Below are 15912 nucleotides of genomic sequence, written 5' to 3'. Positions count from 1 at the left end.
AAAAATTAGTTGAATAAACACCATTTTTTTTATTTATGATTGTTAAAGTAACAATTATAGTTACTGTTAATATATAAAAGATAATTGTAAAATTTAATTATCCTTATTAATGTCAATAACACTAATTCATTACATAATAAAATGATTAAAATGATTGAATATAAAAGACAATTGTAAAATTTAATTACCCTTATTAATGTCAATAACACTAATTTATTACATAATAAAAGGATTGAGAAGTATTTTAATTAGAAATGAAAGGATTAAAAGATAATTTTGTCACTTAAGCTGACATGTCATTATGGTAGAGAATTATGCTAAAAATTTGACTAAATCCCTATAATGGTCATTCAGATTCAGCCCGTGTACTGATTTAGCCCCTGAGATTCCAATTGCACTATTTATGTCCTCCAGATTGCGCTCCGGGCAACATAATGGTCCTTTGGTGAATTTCCGGCGTGACTCAGCGATGGCGTTGCTTGTGTGGCATAGCCACTGCCACGTTAGACGTCAGAGTGTACGTGGATTGTATTGTAAAATTCCCCAATGTAGTCCCTGTCTTCATTTTTAAACCCTAAAACTTTGTTGGCCTCTCCTCAATCTGGTTCTCTCCATCAACGTCTCCTTCTGCATCAACGTCTTCATTGAATTGATGTTTTTTATTCTAAAAATCCTTTCAAACATGAATCATTATCATAAAAACAGGAATCAGTAGTCAGAAAGAAGTATTAGCTCTAATCAAAACCACTGAGCTGGTTCATAGCAAAAGCATACATAGTTATTCCCAATCTCGGAGAAAAAATGAACATGCATAATTGAGAAATGAGTCTTACTGTTAGGTGCAAGTGTTAAATGTTGATGGAATTTTAGTCCTGCAACTGAGGGTTACAGCTTCTTACTCATTCATTAATGCCTTTGTGATGTGGAAGAAGAGGGTCATGGGAGATTTTCGTATTTTCTTTCAAATAATCTCTTGTAAAAGTATAGTTACATTCTTAGTAATAAAATTCAAATATCAATGCTTCGATTGGAATTAGGGATGAAAAAAGTATTTAAATTAGTGATTTTGAATCCCTCGTTTATTATAAGGGGCAAGGAGATATTTTTTGGAGGAAAGCTTAACCCAACTTTAAGATTACAAGATATATCTGTAGTTTCATTTTATTTAAATAATATATAAAACTATTTTAGAAAATACCTTTCAAATTAACTAAGAAAAAGAAAAAAGAAAAGCACATTTATCTTGTATCTTTTTGTCTACTCTAGCCTCTAGGTTTTATGCCTAAAATAAAAAACTCAGCCCAATACAAACAAAAGTGTAGTTGAACTTGAAAGTTGAAACCATAAGAAACTGATGGCAAGATTTAGCTAACAAAAAAAATATACCTCCATGATCCATTACCATAGCTAAAGGTACAAGAAGACTAGTTTGCATGGCAAAGATATAAAATCTAATCCTTAATCTCTAACTATTAGAACCATTTCTACTGTTCTTGAATAAGGGATAATAGAATGACTATGTCCTAAATTAAACTCTAGACTCAACACAAACTAAAGGGTAATTGGTGCAGTTCCTAAATTCTATGCTAATGTTTATGTTGTTGCTGTGGTGGTTGTGGCTGCTGAAACTGTTGCAAATGCTGAGGTTGATGGTTTTGGAATAGCTGCTGTTGATGCCGTTGCTTCCGTGAGCGAATTTGGAGTTGTTGTAACTGCTGGGCAGCTAAAATGGTGTGCATCGACTGATTTTTGGATTGGAATTGTTGTTCTCCTCCAACTGATGAAGCAAAGTTCATAGGTGCTCCTCCATTTGGCAAAGCTTGTCCGGTAAGGACTCTCAAATGCTGAATTTCCTCTTTTAATGCATCGTTAAGCGCTACATACGAAAATATAAATGAATTGATTCTTATAGCAACTGAGATATAAGATCAGATTCAAGATCAACTACCTTGGCACATTCAAAATTCAAATTTGACTTTCATGGAATGGTTTCTAAAGTGAAGACAATAGTATAACAAGTGTATCAACTTCAACAAAATTCCAATTTCCAAGTAGTAATACACAATACATCAAAATGTGCCATAATAAGTTAAGAAACATTATAAGGTTGTTTACAGCATGAGCTTACCATCTTGCAAGTGAACTTGTTGCTCTATCGATTGCACCCGCACTTTCAGCTCATTGTTTTCGGCATTCAATCCACCTGTATCCCTCTCCTCATAAGATACCAAAATGAATTGATTATTTTTCCTCCAAAAGAGCTTTTCAAACAGAAAGCGACATAGTAAATAATGACAATACACACCACTGAGAAGATAGAAGTTTAAACATATATAAATCACAGTCGCAAGTTGATACAAGTGGAGTAAAGTAGAAAATACTGTAAAATCAGATACAGATGATTAGCTAATACACATCTGCAAGATAGTTAATTGTGCAGACAAGGATGTTGCTTCTGATTGCAATGTTTGTACCCTCTTTTCAAGCTTGGTGATGTAGCGCATCTTCCTTTCTTTTGACCTAGCAGCAGACTGTCTATTTGCCCATAACTTCTTTCTGACTACTCATTCCTATTTTTATGATAATGATTCATGTTTGAAAGGATTTTTAGAATAAAAAATATCAATTCAATGAAGACGTTGATGCAGAAGGAGACGTTGATGGAGAGAACCAGATTGAGGGGAGGCCAACGAACTTTTAGGGTTTAAAAATGAAGACATGGACTACATTGGAGAATTTTACAATACAATCCATGTTATCTTTACACTCTGACGTCCAACGTGGCAGTGGCTACGCCACATAAGCAAGCCGTCGCTGAGTCACGCAGGAAATTCACCAAAGGACCATTATGTTGTCCGGAGCGCAATCTGGAGGACATAAATAGTGCAATTGGAATCTTAGGGGCTAAATCAGTGCACGGACTGAATCTGGGAGACCATTACTGAGATTTAGTCCTAAAAATTTAAAAAGTTAAGAATGAATGTAGAGGCTATCTTTAGCTGTGTTTTAAACTTTAACACATAGATAATAGAAGGAAAGAGTAAAAGATTAACTAGAGCAGAAAAATTTACATACCTGGACACCATCCCAAAGCTTTTCCAACCTGCTATCCATCACCAAAAGTTTGGAAAAATTTCAAGTGTACTAAAACATCAGTGTTCCAGTTGTTTTAACAGTTAATTTTAATTAATATATATTTTATATAATTTTTTATAATTCAAATCAACGGTTAAAATAACTGAAATATTGGTGTTTTCGGTATACTTGAAACTCTTCCCATAAGTTTAACAAGGTTTTCAGTACAAAAAGATGATGGCAAAGATTTCAAATGGCACACGCATTCCATTCAAAAAGTCTCAACTCTTCTGAAAGAGACTCAATACCTTGAGGAACACGCAACAGACATTCCCCGTACCTCGTCCAAGAACAACTAATTCTCAAAAACTGAATTTCCCACTCTTCTTTGCTTCTTCCATAAACTTTTAAAGCCAATGGATTGCCATTAGCATAGTTAACCAGCTTGATGGTTAGCTCAGCATGAGCTTGGTCTCTTTCAATGTCATGGTTTTGTTTGAAGGCATTCAAATTAAAAAGCTTGAGAGATTCATCATCATTCAATGGCTTAACCTCATGTATGTGATCAACTTGTTTAACAAGTAATACATGTTTATCCCTAGTTGTTACTCAAATCCTCTCCCACATAAATCTTGCAATTGGTCTGGATCATTGACATCATCAAGAACAAGAAGAATTCCCTTTCGACTAAGTCTTCTTTTGGCAAAATTGGTTATTCCATCAGGCATGATAAAAGGGTCTACATGTTTTTCCTCTAGTAGTTTAGAAAGAAGCTCTTTCTTCAAATGAGTCATGCCATATCTCTGAACTCTCTCCCTTACATTCTCCAAAAAAATATATACCTTGAAATTCTTGCTGAAAATCTTACTTGCAAGAGTTGTTTTACCTTTTGGATCATGAGTTCTAACAAATTCTTTTGGATCACATTGGTATGCTTGGTTCAACCTTTGCAACACACGTTTCACAATTTCTTCAATGAATTCAGCATCATTCCTGTGCATCCAAGCACCATGTAGAAGAAGCATAGTCTTGGGAGAATATGATCAAAGAGATTTGAGATTGTTCAATGGCTGTGAGGAGTGAGTGTGATATTTCAGTTCCTTCCCTCAGCATGTAATCTACATATGTTTCAATTTGCTTTTGATTGAAAGCCTTAGCCAAATGGCTAAGAACACATCATAAGTAATGGAAGGAAAAGAAGCCATTTTAGTTTCTTCTGCAATGAATAATAATGGTAATTGGATGCTGCAATATCATTATTTCTTAATTTCTCATACAAATTGATAAAAACTACTCCAAATAAGCTCAAATTTAGCACAACATTTTCTTACCAACTACATTTAAATATATCATCATTTTTGGTATTTTCATTTTAATTAATTTTTTCTTTAATTATTTGCAAACAATAAATTTTTACAGAAGTAGTAGTGAGCATTACTATCTACTATTCAATCATAATCCCCATAAGTACCCATAAATTTTTCTGTTTTGGTAACAACATATTATTTGGACGCAGGTTTCGGGGTCAGGGAAGAAACAGAGCAAGTTAAGGAATGCTGAGACCAATAGCAACACCACCACACCTACCGTCGCCTCTTCATCTCCGCCGCCAGATCCCTCCCTCCCCCCGCCACCACCAACACTCACACTCACCCCAATCCCCAACTCCCAATACCACCGCCTCCTCAACTTTCTCAAGACGCATCTTTCCCCACCTTTCACCCCGGAATCTCTCCTCCATTTCCTCAAATCCAAGCTCCATCACCACCCTTCCTTTTCCCACTACGACTTTCACGTCTTCACCTGGGCCTCCTTCGTCGACTCTTTCCGCCACACCCACTCCACTTTCCATTGGATGGCCCAAACCCTAGCTCTCTCCCACCGCGTCCACCACCTCCGCGTCCTCCTCGATTTCATCGCCTCCAACCCTTGTCCCTGCTCCGACTTCATCTTCTCCTGCCCCACACCGAATCCATCTTCCGCTTCGCCATCCACGCTTACTGCAAAGCCGGCAAATTGGACGAAGCTGTCTCCTCGTTCCGTTCCATGTGCAGGTTGATCGACGGTAGGCCTAATGTTGCAGTTTGTAATATCATAATTCATGGATTTTGTGAAATGGGGCATGCTTGATAGGGCTCTCGAGTTTTATGATGAGATTGTTAGGGTTAGGGTTAGGCCTGATCTGTTCACTTTTAACATTTTGATCAGTGGTTATTGTAGGAATTTGAAGTTTGGGTTGGCATTGGAGATGTTCAAGGAGATGAGAAAGATGGGCTGTGAGCCAAATGTGGTTACTTTCAACACTTTGATTAAGAAGATGTTTAGGGAGGGAAAGGTTGAAGAAGGGATTGGGATGGCTCATGAGATGATTGACTTGGGTTGCGAGTTCTCCAATGTCACTTTTGAGATTCTGGTTCGCGGGCTTGGCGAGAAAGGAAAGGTTTTGCAGGCATGTGAGCTGTTACTTGATTTCTCCAAAAGGGGAGTTTTGCCTAAAGGGTATGATTATTTTGATTTGGTCGATGCTCTGTGTGGGAATGGAGATGTTGATAGAGCACTGGGGCTAATTTATGAGTTGTGGGAGAAAGGATGTGTGCCGAGCTTGATTGCTTGCATTGTGATGATTGATGGGTTGAGAAGCTCAAGGAAGACTAAAGAAGCTTGGAGATTGGTGGAAAAGATGCTTAAAGAGGGTATGATACCAGATGTTATTACTTTCAATTGTGTGCTTCAGGATATTTGCAAGGTGCGACAAACAGAGGAAGCAAATAAATTAAGATTACTTGCTTTTAGCAAGGGTTTGGAACCGGATGACGTGACATATAAAATTTTGGTTAATGGATACACAGGAGAGGGCCAGAAAATAGAGGGAGAGTCAGTGGTGAATGAGATGTTGGATAGGGGATTCCTACCTGATCTTGCTTCATATAATGAATTGATGAATGCGCTATCCACTTGTCAACGACACTCCACCCACCATCAGGCTAATAAACTTGACCACACATAATACAAGTGTTCAAGGTTTAATTATAATTGAAGCCTAGGATAAGTGATTTATGGATGATTCAGAGCTCAATATGAAAAACCTTCAGATGATTATATTGTAAGATTATAGATTTAAATAGGATTGTATCAAAATTTGAAGCCTTACTTTCATGAAATATCAGTTGATCTTTGGTTGTTTCTCATGCACAGGTTATTTCGGGGCTTACACTGCAATGTCTAGTGCATCCTCCATGCTGACTTCTTTCAATGAGACCTGGGTGTGGTGAAAATGTAGCTGGATTCTGTAAGCTCCTTGATCAGTCATCTTCCGCTAATATGTTTTCAACATTTTATATATAGAAAGTTAGAAACAAAACAGAAAAAGTATCGAGATCTATGTATAGTTGTATACTACTAGAATTTCGTTTGTTAAAAGTGTAGTCGCTTCAGTTTGTATAAGGCACCTTCAATGGCTTACAACAAATGTATCAAGTGATATAGGCAAGAGCCAAGGAATGTCTTGGCAATGTAATTTTTGTTTCTACTTAAAACACCTAATATGTGCATATATGCATGTGTTTCCGACTGACATTTTAGATTGATCAAGTTTTGCAATTTTATTTTATGAAGCTCCTGAAGAATGATGCATGATGAATCAATTTAACTTTATCTTAAACAAACTTGATCAATTATCCAACAAGTTAAAATAGGACTATTGGTTACTAGTAACAGTTATTGTTAAAATGGGAGTACTGGTTACTGTGAAGTGTGAACATAAAAGATACTGTTATACAAATAATGAGTACATCAGCATGATTTTACTTTGTCAATTTTTTAAAGGGCGTAACGCAATGTATCTAAAGTCTAAACAAACCTCACTCTACTCACACTGCTACAATCTCCTCCAGCCTCAGCCTCTGTTCTGATCTTCATCATTTGTCTCCAACTTAATTAGATTGTACACAATTTTATTGTTACAATTTTCATTCGATTTCTCCTTAGTTTCTTGTCTCACCTAGGTCCTGTCATTTATATGTATGTTTGTTGATGAAGCAGATACTTGTGTGATCTTCGATCATTTTTGCAAGGAAGAGGATATGGCTGCGCATGCTTCTTCTGAGATTATTAAGTATGATGTCTTCCTCAGCTTCAGAGGCACAGACACTCGCCGTGGTTTTCTCAGCCATCTGCGCAAGGCTTTAGAGGACAAGCACATCAAGACATACGTGGATTACATGCTCAGAGAAGGAATTGAAATATTGCACTCACTCCTTGCAGCCATTGAACAATCAGAAATTGCTTTGATCATATTCTGCCAGGATTATGCATCTTCCCAATGGTGTTTGGAAGAACTAGCCAAAATATTGGAATGCAGGAAACAAAATGGTCAAATTATAATACCTATTTTCCATAATGTAGACCCATCATGGGTGCGCCGCCAAAAGGAAAGTTATCACCATGCGCTTGCTAATCATGAGGTGAGGTTTGCAGACAGGGTGCAAATCTGGAGAGATGCTCTCAAGGAAGCTGCCAACTTGTCTGGATTCCATTCACCGTCATCAAGCTTCAGGTCAGTGTTTCTTTTTCATAGATTATTTTGTTTCTTCTGCTACACTATTAGATTAGGGTATATTTTGATAAATGAGACTTTAATGGAAGGGATAAATACATTCTCTCATTAAACTAAACAATACAACAACAATACTAATAAGTTTGCCTCTTATACATTATGCAGGAACGATGCTGACCTTGTTGATGAAATTGTCAAAGTGTCTTACAAAGGTTAAACCAATCACCCCAAGGTGATTTGCAGGGTCTTGTTGGAATTCATGGACCAATTGAAAAGCTAGTATCGTTGTGCATGGAATCTGAAGCTGTTATTGTTGGCCTTTGGGGCATGGGCGGCGTTGGTAAGACAACTCTTGCGACTGCAGTTTTCAATAGATTGTGTGATGGATTTGAAGGATTTTGCTTTTTGAACAATGTAAGAGAAAGAGCTGAGAAATATGGTATAGATCATTTGAAGACAGAACTTCTTTCCAAACTGCTAAAGGAAGAAGATGCAAGTCCCTTTGTCACGCCTGGTGGGATAACTAATTTTGCCAAGAAAAGACTTAGTCGAACAAAGGTTCTTGTTGTTCTTGATGATGTCAATGATTCAGATCAAATGGAAGATTTATCTGGAGGACATACATGGTTTGAGGCAAGTAGCAGAATCATAGTGACAACAAGAGATAAGTATGTTCTTGCTACAGCTGATGCAGATCATATACATGAAGTTAAGACATTGAATCCTGATGAATCTCTTTGGCTTTTCAACTTGAATGCCTTTAAGCAAAACTGCGTTATAAAAGCATAACAAGTTGAGTTATCCAAGAGGGTGCTTAATTATTGCAAAGGCCTCCCTTTAGCATTAAAAATCTTGGGTTCCTTCCTTAAAGGGAAAAACTCAACAAGATTGGGAAAGTGAACTGGCCAAACTTGAAAAGATGCCTGATGAAAAAATCCAAAGTATATTGCGATTGAGTTAGATCGTAATGATTGGAATATATTTTTGGAACTTGCATGTTTCTTTGATACAAATACAGAAGAAGAGCAGATAAAATCTCTTCTTGATTGCTGTGGATACACAACTACTATCGGGTTGACAAATCTTTCTAATAAAGCTCTTATTTCCATTTCAAACAATTGTGTGTCAATGCATGACTTAATTCGAGAAATGGGTCGTGAAATTGTTCGCGAAGAATGTCTAGATGATCCAGGAAAACGCAGTAGACTATGGGATTCTTGTGATACCTATATAGTACTGAAATACAGTAAGGTAAGTGCAAGATTACCCAGATTGTAATTTTGTCCCATTTTGATATATATTACTTTTGACATACATACTATGCAGGGAACTCAAGCTATTCAAAGTATCACTTTAAACATGTATGAAATTGATACGATAAGGTTGCACCCTGAGACATTTGAAAGAATGCCAAAACTGAAGCTTGTTAGATTTCATGCACCCGATTTCTGAAGAAAGTTGTGTGCTCCAGAAGATATTACATCCCTGCCAAAGAAGTTAAGCTACTTTCATTGGGATGAGTTTCCTTTGAAATCTTTGCCGTCTTCTTTTGGTGTTGAGAGAATTGTTGAAATCATAATGCCCAATAGTGGATTCAAACGCTTTGGGAAGGTGAACAGGTATGGAAAGAGACAACATTGTTCTTCATTTATAATTCCAACAAGATTGTGAAATTATTTTGATGCCATACACATGCATGTATACCTACCTTTTAATGAGTTAATTTCAGAATCTTGTAAGTCTAAGGAAAGTGGATCTAGATGGTTCGTCAAGCCTAATGGAGCTCCCAGATTTATCAAAAGCTTCAAATCTTAGAGAAGTGAGTATCTCTGGTTGCAAGAGTCTGCGTCAAGTTCCTCCATCTGCTGTGTGTTCCCAGAAGCTGAAATACCTGAAAGTGAGCAACTGTGAGAGCCTTGAAAGGAAGAATTTCCTTTCTGCCCCCACTCCCCACAACACCCACTTCGCCCTTTTTGTGCATACGAGGGATTAGGGCAGACAAATTTGAAGGATTGGGAGAGGAAACGAAACGGCGTCGTTTTCGTCTCCAGGGACTTATATGTCTTGTTACGAAATGCTCCATGCCACCTGGCCTCCTTTACGGCCAGCTCAGCGCCAACTCTGTCAGTTCAGCTTTTTCCGTCTAGTGCAAACGGCTGAATTCAACGGAAGGACATAAATGTCCACGTTTTTAAGGTGTGAGGGACTTTAATGTATTTTCCATTCCTTGAGGACGAAAATGTCCGCGAAAAAAAGGTCAAGGACCTATTTGTCCTTTACTCAAAAGATAATTTAAGAACAATTAAAGATAAAAAAATAAAATAAATAAATACATAAATAAATAAATAAATAATGATAATATTCAAAATAATTTTCTAAAAATTATATAAATTAATGAGTTTAACTATTATATATATTTAAAATAATTCTATACATCTAAATTTTTTTGTTAATCAAGTTTAACTAAGTTAGTCTAATATAACAAGAATTAGTTATAATTAATATTATTCTAAATCTTGTTAAATAACTTAGTTGGACTTTATTCATAAAAAGATTTAAATATGGATCATTACTTATATGTTTATACATATATTATGCTAGTCAAACCCTAAATTAATTTAGTTTATAAAATATATTAACCTGAGTTAAATTAGTACTTTTATTAATATTTTGTTATTGGCTAATACATTTTATCTTAACATGAATGAACACGAGCAATTTTGCCTGAGTTTGTTTAAATACGAACACCATTAATTATAGTTATCATAACTTAAGCTATAAGTTAAGCTATAAGTTATACGAGACATGTAATAGCTCATTCATCTTACCTTGCAAAATCTTCATAAATTCTACAAATGTAACTTAGGATTAAAGTAGACATATATAATTTTATGGATTTGGTTTTGATGGATTCAAAATGATTAGACTATTAAATAATCTTAATATTAGAATATATTTTTTAATATTTTAATAATTATTAAATAATTTTTATTTAATTTTATTTATTAATTAATCTTTCATATATTATTTAATTTTAAAATTTATTTTATATTTTATAAATTATTATTTTATCTTAAAAATTTTATTTTTAAATTTTATAAATATTTATCTTCAATCTCTTTTCTAATTTTATTTTGATTTAGAAATTCTAATTTTATCTTTTTCAATTTTAAGATTACTAATTTCATAATCTATCATCAATTTATTTTTTAATTATCTAGTTTTATAATTGTAATCATTTATGAATTTTCTTTCATTGTGACTATCAATTTTGTTACAACGACGACCATGTTTATGAATAGGCAGATATGCGATCATCACAGTTGCATAAATCACAATCTGGCAAAAATTCAATCGATTTTTATATTGAAGTAATTAATTGGTTAGTGAACAGAAGTCCTTTACCGTTTACAATGTTCAAAAAATTAATCAATTTTTATATTTAGTTAATCAATTGGTTAGTGAAATTTTTTTTTTTTGCAATTGTTCGTAAAACAATAGATTTTATTTTATTCAAAAAATCGATTGATTAGTGAAAAAATATATTTTTTTACCGCAATCGATTGTTTTACTTTTTTATCCAATTGATTGTTTGAGAGGGATCTAATTAATTGGTTGAATTATCCAATTAATTAATTAAAAAATAATTAATTATACATACTCGGACTTTTTTTTTATATATACAAACAACTGATTGTTTGAAAGATTTATCTAAGACTTTATTCATCATATGGGTTTTATTATCATATTTGTTACAGCGTTATATAACCTAGTTTACTCAATCAATTTTTTTAATAGTCAATTTTAAGATGTCAGATATATTTAAGAAGGACAGTAATATAGATGAATAATACTAAAAAATGATATAGATGAATAATTTGAGGAGAATGATAATATTACTTTTTTTTTTCATATTGTTGTATAAATTACTTATACACATATTAATATATCACATAATTATTCTAAACAAAATATTATATTAAATTATTTTTATAAGAAAAAGAAATGCCCCGGACCAAGCAAGTTTATACGAGTTTAAGACAAACTTTCAGAAGCCATGTATATGCAGTAGAAATGTGCTTTAAAGAATATCCCAACTATATATCTGTCTATCAAATAATTTTTCAAATGATATTTATTAAAAATCAATTTTCTGACCTAACAATTTTTTGTTTCATCATTCGCATCAAAATTTAAGATTTAATTAGAGTGAGACCAGTGTCATGTGCAGATTTATAAATTAATTATACTATTTTGCAAAATATTTTTTAATTTATTTATTTATAAAAAACATAGATTTTTTACCAATAGTGTTATATAACATGAATGTTTGACCATCTCAAAAAATATAGTCACGTCCATACATTTATTCAATTGGAATTTTATACATGACTGTATATAACAACTATTAATGGATGAATAAAGCGGTTCATGCTTTAAAGATGCTATATAAAATATAAATAAATTATTTTAAATAAAATATAATTTGCAAGACATACCAATAGTATGAAATAGTTGTTCAAATAATAATAAATAGATAAAATATGATCTCAACATATAAATATTCAATAACCAAAATTCCTTCGTAACCTAAATCAGTGTATCTTCGTATCTAATTATTTATTATATAATCCAAAAAAAAATTAGTTTGAAAGTGTGTATGATTTTTTAGATTGTAAAACATTATAATCAATTATTTTACTTAACAATCATTGATCAAGTAATAATTGGAATAGAGAAAACATATTGCTTTCACTATTTCAATAGATTTTCTTAAAAACAATGGATTATTTTATCTATTAAATCTTAGGATAAGCAATATTCTTCTTAGCATTATATATGTAAATTATAATATATATAAATATCTTTTATTAAATAATTTATTTTTAATTTATTTATTTTAATTTTAGTTATAAATTTATTTATTATTAAATTAATTATATTTTTATTTAATAATAAAAATATACTCATTTATTTTTTTATAATTATATAATATCTATTAATATTATTTTTTAATAAATATTTGTAGTATATAATAGTATAATAGATATAAACTAATTAATAAATTATTAAAATTTAAAAATAATAATTATTTTAATATAATAACAAAATAAAAATATTTATGATAGAATAAAATTAATAAAATATTTATTGTTTATATTTTAGATATTTTTGAATAGATAAATATTTTTAAAATAATAATAAAAATATGTATTTTAAATTTTAATTTTTAATTTTTGATTATTTTTAATAGTGAAAAAAATCCTTCAAGAACCACATGTCCGGTTTGAAATCGACTAAGGTCCAAAACCCAAACCGACTTAACTGAACCGAACACCGATTAGGCATCAAAAGGCAAAGCTTGAAAACAAAGCATCGTTGCTCTTTCAAAATCCTCTTTTCACCTTTTCTCTCAGCTCCGAAACCCTAACCCTAGAGTCCGGAAGTCTCTGTTATGGCGTACCAGGCCCCTGATAATGAATCGGACACCGATTCCAAGAAAGAAATCCGCCTCTACAACCCATACAAGGACCTCGGGATTCCAAATCAAAACCTCTACCAGCTCCCATCCTCGCCGGAGTACCTCTTCATCGAGGAGGCTGAACGTAAGCGTCGATCCTGGGGTGAGAACCTCACCTTCTACACTGGCTGCGGTTACCTCGGTGGCGCCATCGGCGGCGGCGCTCGAGGCCTAGTAGACGGCGTCAAATCCTTCGAGGCCGGCGACACGCTCAAGCTCCGGATCAACCGTATTCTGAACTCTTCTGGCCACACTGGACGTACTTGGGGGAACCGTCTCGGCATCATAGGGTTGCTCTATTCCGGGATTGAGAGCGCGATGATGGAGACGAGAGACACCGACGACGTGTGGAACAGCGTGGTGGCGGGGCTCGGCACCGGAGCGCTGTATAGGATTTCGGGTGGCGTGAGATCTGCGGCCGTGGCCGGCGCAGTTGGAGTAGTGGTGGCCGGAACTGTCGTGACGGTTAAGCAGGCTTTCAAACGCTACGCACATCTTGCGTGAGCCTTTAAATTTTTTATCTTTATTTCATTTCGGGTTGCTTCTATCAATTTTGAGCGGTTAATTATTGAGATATATTCATATTTAAAAAAGAACATAGATGATTACAGCAAAACGTGAGCTGCAGCAGAGTTGCTGTTGATTGAAATTCTGAGTTTAATTTTTTTACAGCTTGATTAATAACTAAGGCTAACCATATAATTTGTCGAATCATCTCTAATGAATAATATGGACGGCTGTAGAGCTGGATTATATATATATATATATATATATATTAGCATAGAAAATTTGTATGTGTTGTGGGCTTGTGTTTGTGCAGAGTATGATTTAGTTTCTCTGATGTTACTCTTAATGCATAAACTTTGAATTGTATGTCTTGATGGGCAGCTAGGAAACAATGTTGATCCTTATTTTAGTATGTATTTAATTTAATAGGCAATAAAGTTTGCATTTAGGATAAATGGTTCTCGAGACGTTTTTTTTTTTCTTGTAAGTGTTAACTAGTAGAATTTTCATGTTTTAGGAACCATTTGACAAAGAAAATAATGTCAGCACATTTAGTGTTTTGCAGGACTTCAATATCCTTTTAATGTGATATTGTGCCTGAGTTTGCTCATGATTTGAGTGGTGCTAACTATTTTTGTGCGGCACTTGGAGAGCTCGTGTGTATTACTTTGAGTTTGCTCATGATTTGAGTGGTTCTATCATAACAAGTTTTCAGCTCAAACCGAAGCAATAAAAGTATTAACCAATGTCTTTGTAGATGATTGTTGTAGGTTCTGATGGATGGCTATACCTCTTATATATTGCTTCCTAAGTGCCTAGTAGCAGCACTCGGGAATTTTTTGTTTGCATGTATATGTTCTATATCTTGTGTCGGCAGTTTGGTTTCTGTTCATCCTCTTGCTATTTCATGATATTTGGTTGTTTCTGTTCATCCTCTTGCTAGTTTATGATATTTGGTTCTTATTCTATCAATTTGAATTCCAAAAATTTGTCTATAAAGGAAAGCCCGTTTCCCATTTTCTCGGATTATCCTGAACCTTAGACCCAAGTTAGTTTGCTAGTTTTGTTTTAGCAGGTTCGTGCATAAACTTGGGGAAGTGTTTTCTTTTTTCTTTGATATTATGGTATATATGGTCATGTTTCCTTGTAGCTTAGAAAGTAATCACAACGTTGGTTGATCATTAACAAATATTATGCAGAGACACAAGAAGAAGAAGGTGAAAATTGTATTGTGTATATTTTTCGTTGCTATTCTTAAATTCTTGTCATATATATATATATATATATATATAAAGGAATTTTACCTACAGCTCGTCGTATCTATCAAATCTTCCAAAATGCAAGAATTCTTAATAGAATGATATTTACACTATGAGTCACTAATTCTAGAAGAATGTAAAATAACGTGATAGAAATGAATCAAAGAAAAAGAATGCAGCTTATTTCGTGTGGGTTTGTTTGTCGATTGATTTTTTTTTGGGCCAACGGAGATGGTTGGTTCAATAATTTTAAAGAGTTCAATCTTAAAGTGATCCTTGAATTTAAAATTGAGTTTCAAATTCGTCCCTCAACTTAAAATTGTCTCAAAATTGTCTCTGAATTTAACAACATTTGTCTTTGAGATGTTTTCCGACAAAATTGTTTCAAAATTGTCTCCGAATTTAATGAGATATTTTCATGCGACGGATTGATGACGTGGTTGGACGAAAATTTTTGTATTCTCTTTAGCGTTCTTATCACTGTCATCACCGCCACTACTACTACCATCACCTCTTGTAATTGCTATGAAATATAGCCATCAGTTGTCCATCGGGGTTTCTTTTTATATATGTCATTATTCCCTTCATCAAAAAATGTCATTATTCCCTTCATCAAAAAATACTTTAGGAATAACCGTTGTTAAGTTTAAGGATAATTTTAGGATAGTTTTAAGTTGAGCGATGAATTTGTTAAGTTTAAGGATAATTTTAGGATAGTTTTAAGTTGAGCGATGAATTTGAGGCTGATTGTAAGTTTAGAAACAATTTTGCGATTTAACTCAACGGAAAATGAAACTTGAAGCTTAACTGAGATTTGATTTGGCTACTTAAATACTTATACGACGTGGTTCTAGCATGCCATCAGAATATTTAGTAGGCACATTGTATCGGCGTTAAACTGGTGCCCTATATTTGTTATGCGAGATCCTCAGCATAGCTTGTCTAGAACTATTGCACATTGCAGTATTTCCCACGAACAGATACTAAATTAAAAA

At 33.7% G+C, this 15912-nt stretch overlaps 3 protein-coding genes across 10 annotated transcripts; all 3 read left to right on the top strand.

The window, feature by feature from the left end:
- Window positions 1-4504: 4504 nt before the first annotated feature.
- Window positions 4505-9980, top strand: LOC107610280 (TMV resistance protein N). Of its 8 annotated transcripts, none has more exons than XM_088495997.1 (6): window positions 5284-6178; window positions 6271-6364; window positions 7117-7630; window positions 7796-8881; window positions 8957-9249; window positions 9360-9980. In XM_088495997.1, the coding sequence occupies exons 2-4, from the start codon at window positions 6328-6330 to the stop codon at window positions 7845-7847; spliced, it is 603 nt and encodes a 200-aa protein (XP_088352123.1). In that variant the 5' UTR covers window positions 5284-6178; window positions 6271-6327; the 3' UTR covers window positions 7848-8881; window positions 8957-9249; window positions 9360-9980. The 8 variants fall into 8 exon arrangements, with proteins under 8 accessions (XP_088352120.1, XP_088352121.1, XP_088352119.1 ...); XM_088495996.1 differs by having other exon boundaries at window positions 7114-7630; XM_021108511.2 differs by having other exon boundaries at window positions 8957-9980.
- On the top strand, window positions 7848-8745 carry LOC107610282 (Disease resistance protein (TIR-NBS class)). The gene is given in 1 exon segment (XM_016312348.2): window positions 7848-8745. A coding segment is annotated over 1 exon segment (609 nt). The 5' UTR covers window positions 7848-7921; the 3' UTR covers window positions 8531-8745.
- A 3018-nt stretch (window positions 9981-12998) lies between the features above and the next one.
- On the top strand, window positions 12999-13860 carry LOC107612515 (mitochondrial import inner membrane translocase subunit TIM23-1). Its single transcript, XM_016314209.3, has one exon. The coding sequence runs from the start codon at window positions 13086-13088 to the stop codon at window positions 13653-13655; it is 570 nt and encodes a 189-aa protein (XP_016169695.1). The 5' UTR covers window positions 12999-13085; the 3' UTR covers window positions 13656-13860.
- Window positions 13861-15912: the final 2052 nt, after the last annotated feature.

This window comes from Arachis ipaensis, chromosome B8 (assembly GCF_059453495.1).
Source record: "Arachis ipaensis isolate K30076 ecotype BB chromosome B8, ASM5945349v1, whole genome shotgun sequence".
NCBI classification, from domain to species: Eukaryota; Viridiplantae; Streptophyta; class Magnoliopsida; order Fabales; family Fabaceae; genus Arachis; species Arachis ipaensis.
Note: the sequence above shows the minus strand (reverse complement) of the source record. Positions and strands in the feature narration are given on the sequence as shown.

Excerpts from the sequence above, each read along its gene's own strand:
- LOC107610280 (XM_088495993.1), top strand. The coding sequence starts at position 5,198 with ATGCTTGATAGGGCTCTCGAGTTTTATGATGAGATTGTTAGGGTTAGG.
- LOC107612515 (XM_016314209.3), top strand. The coding sequence starts at position 13,086 with ATGGCGTACCAGGCCCCTGATAATGAATCGGACACCGATTCCAAGAAA.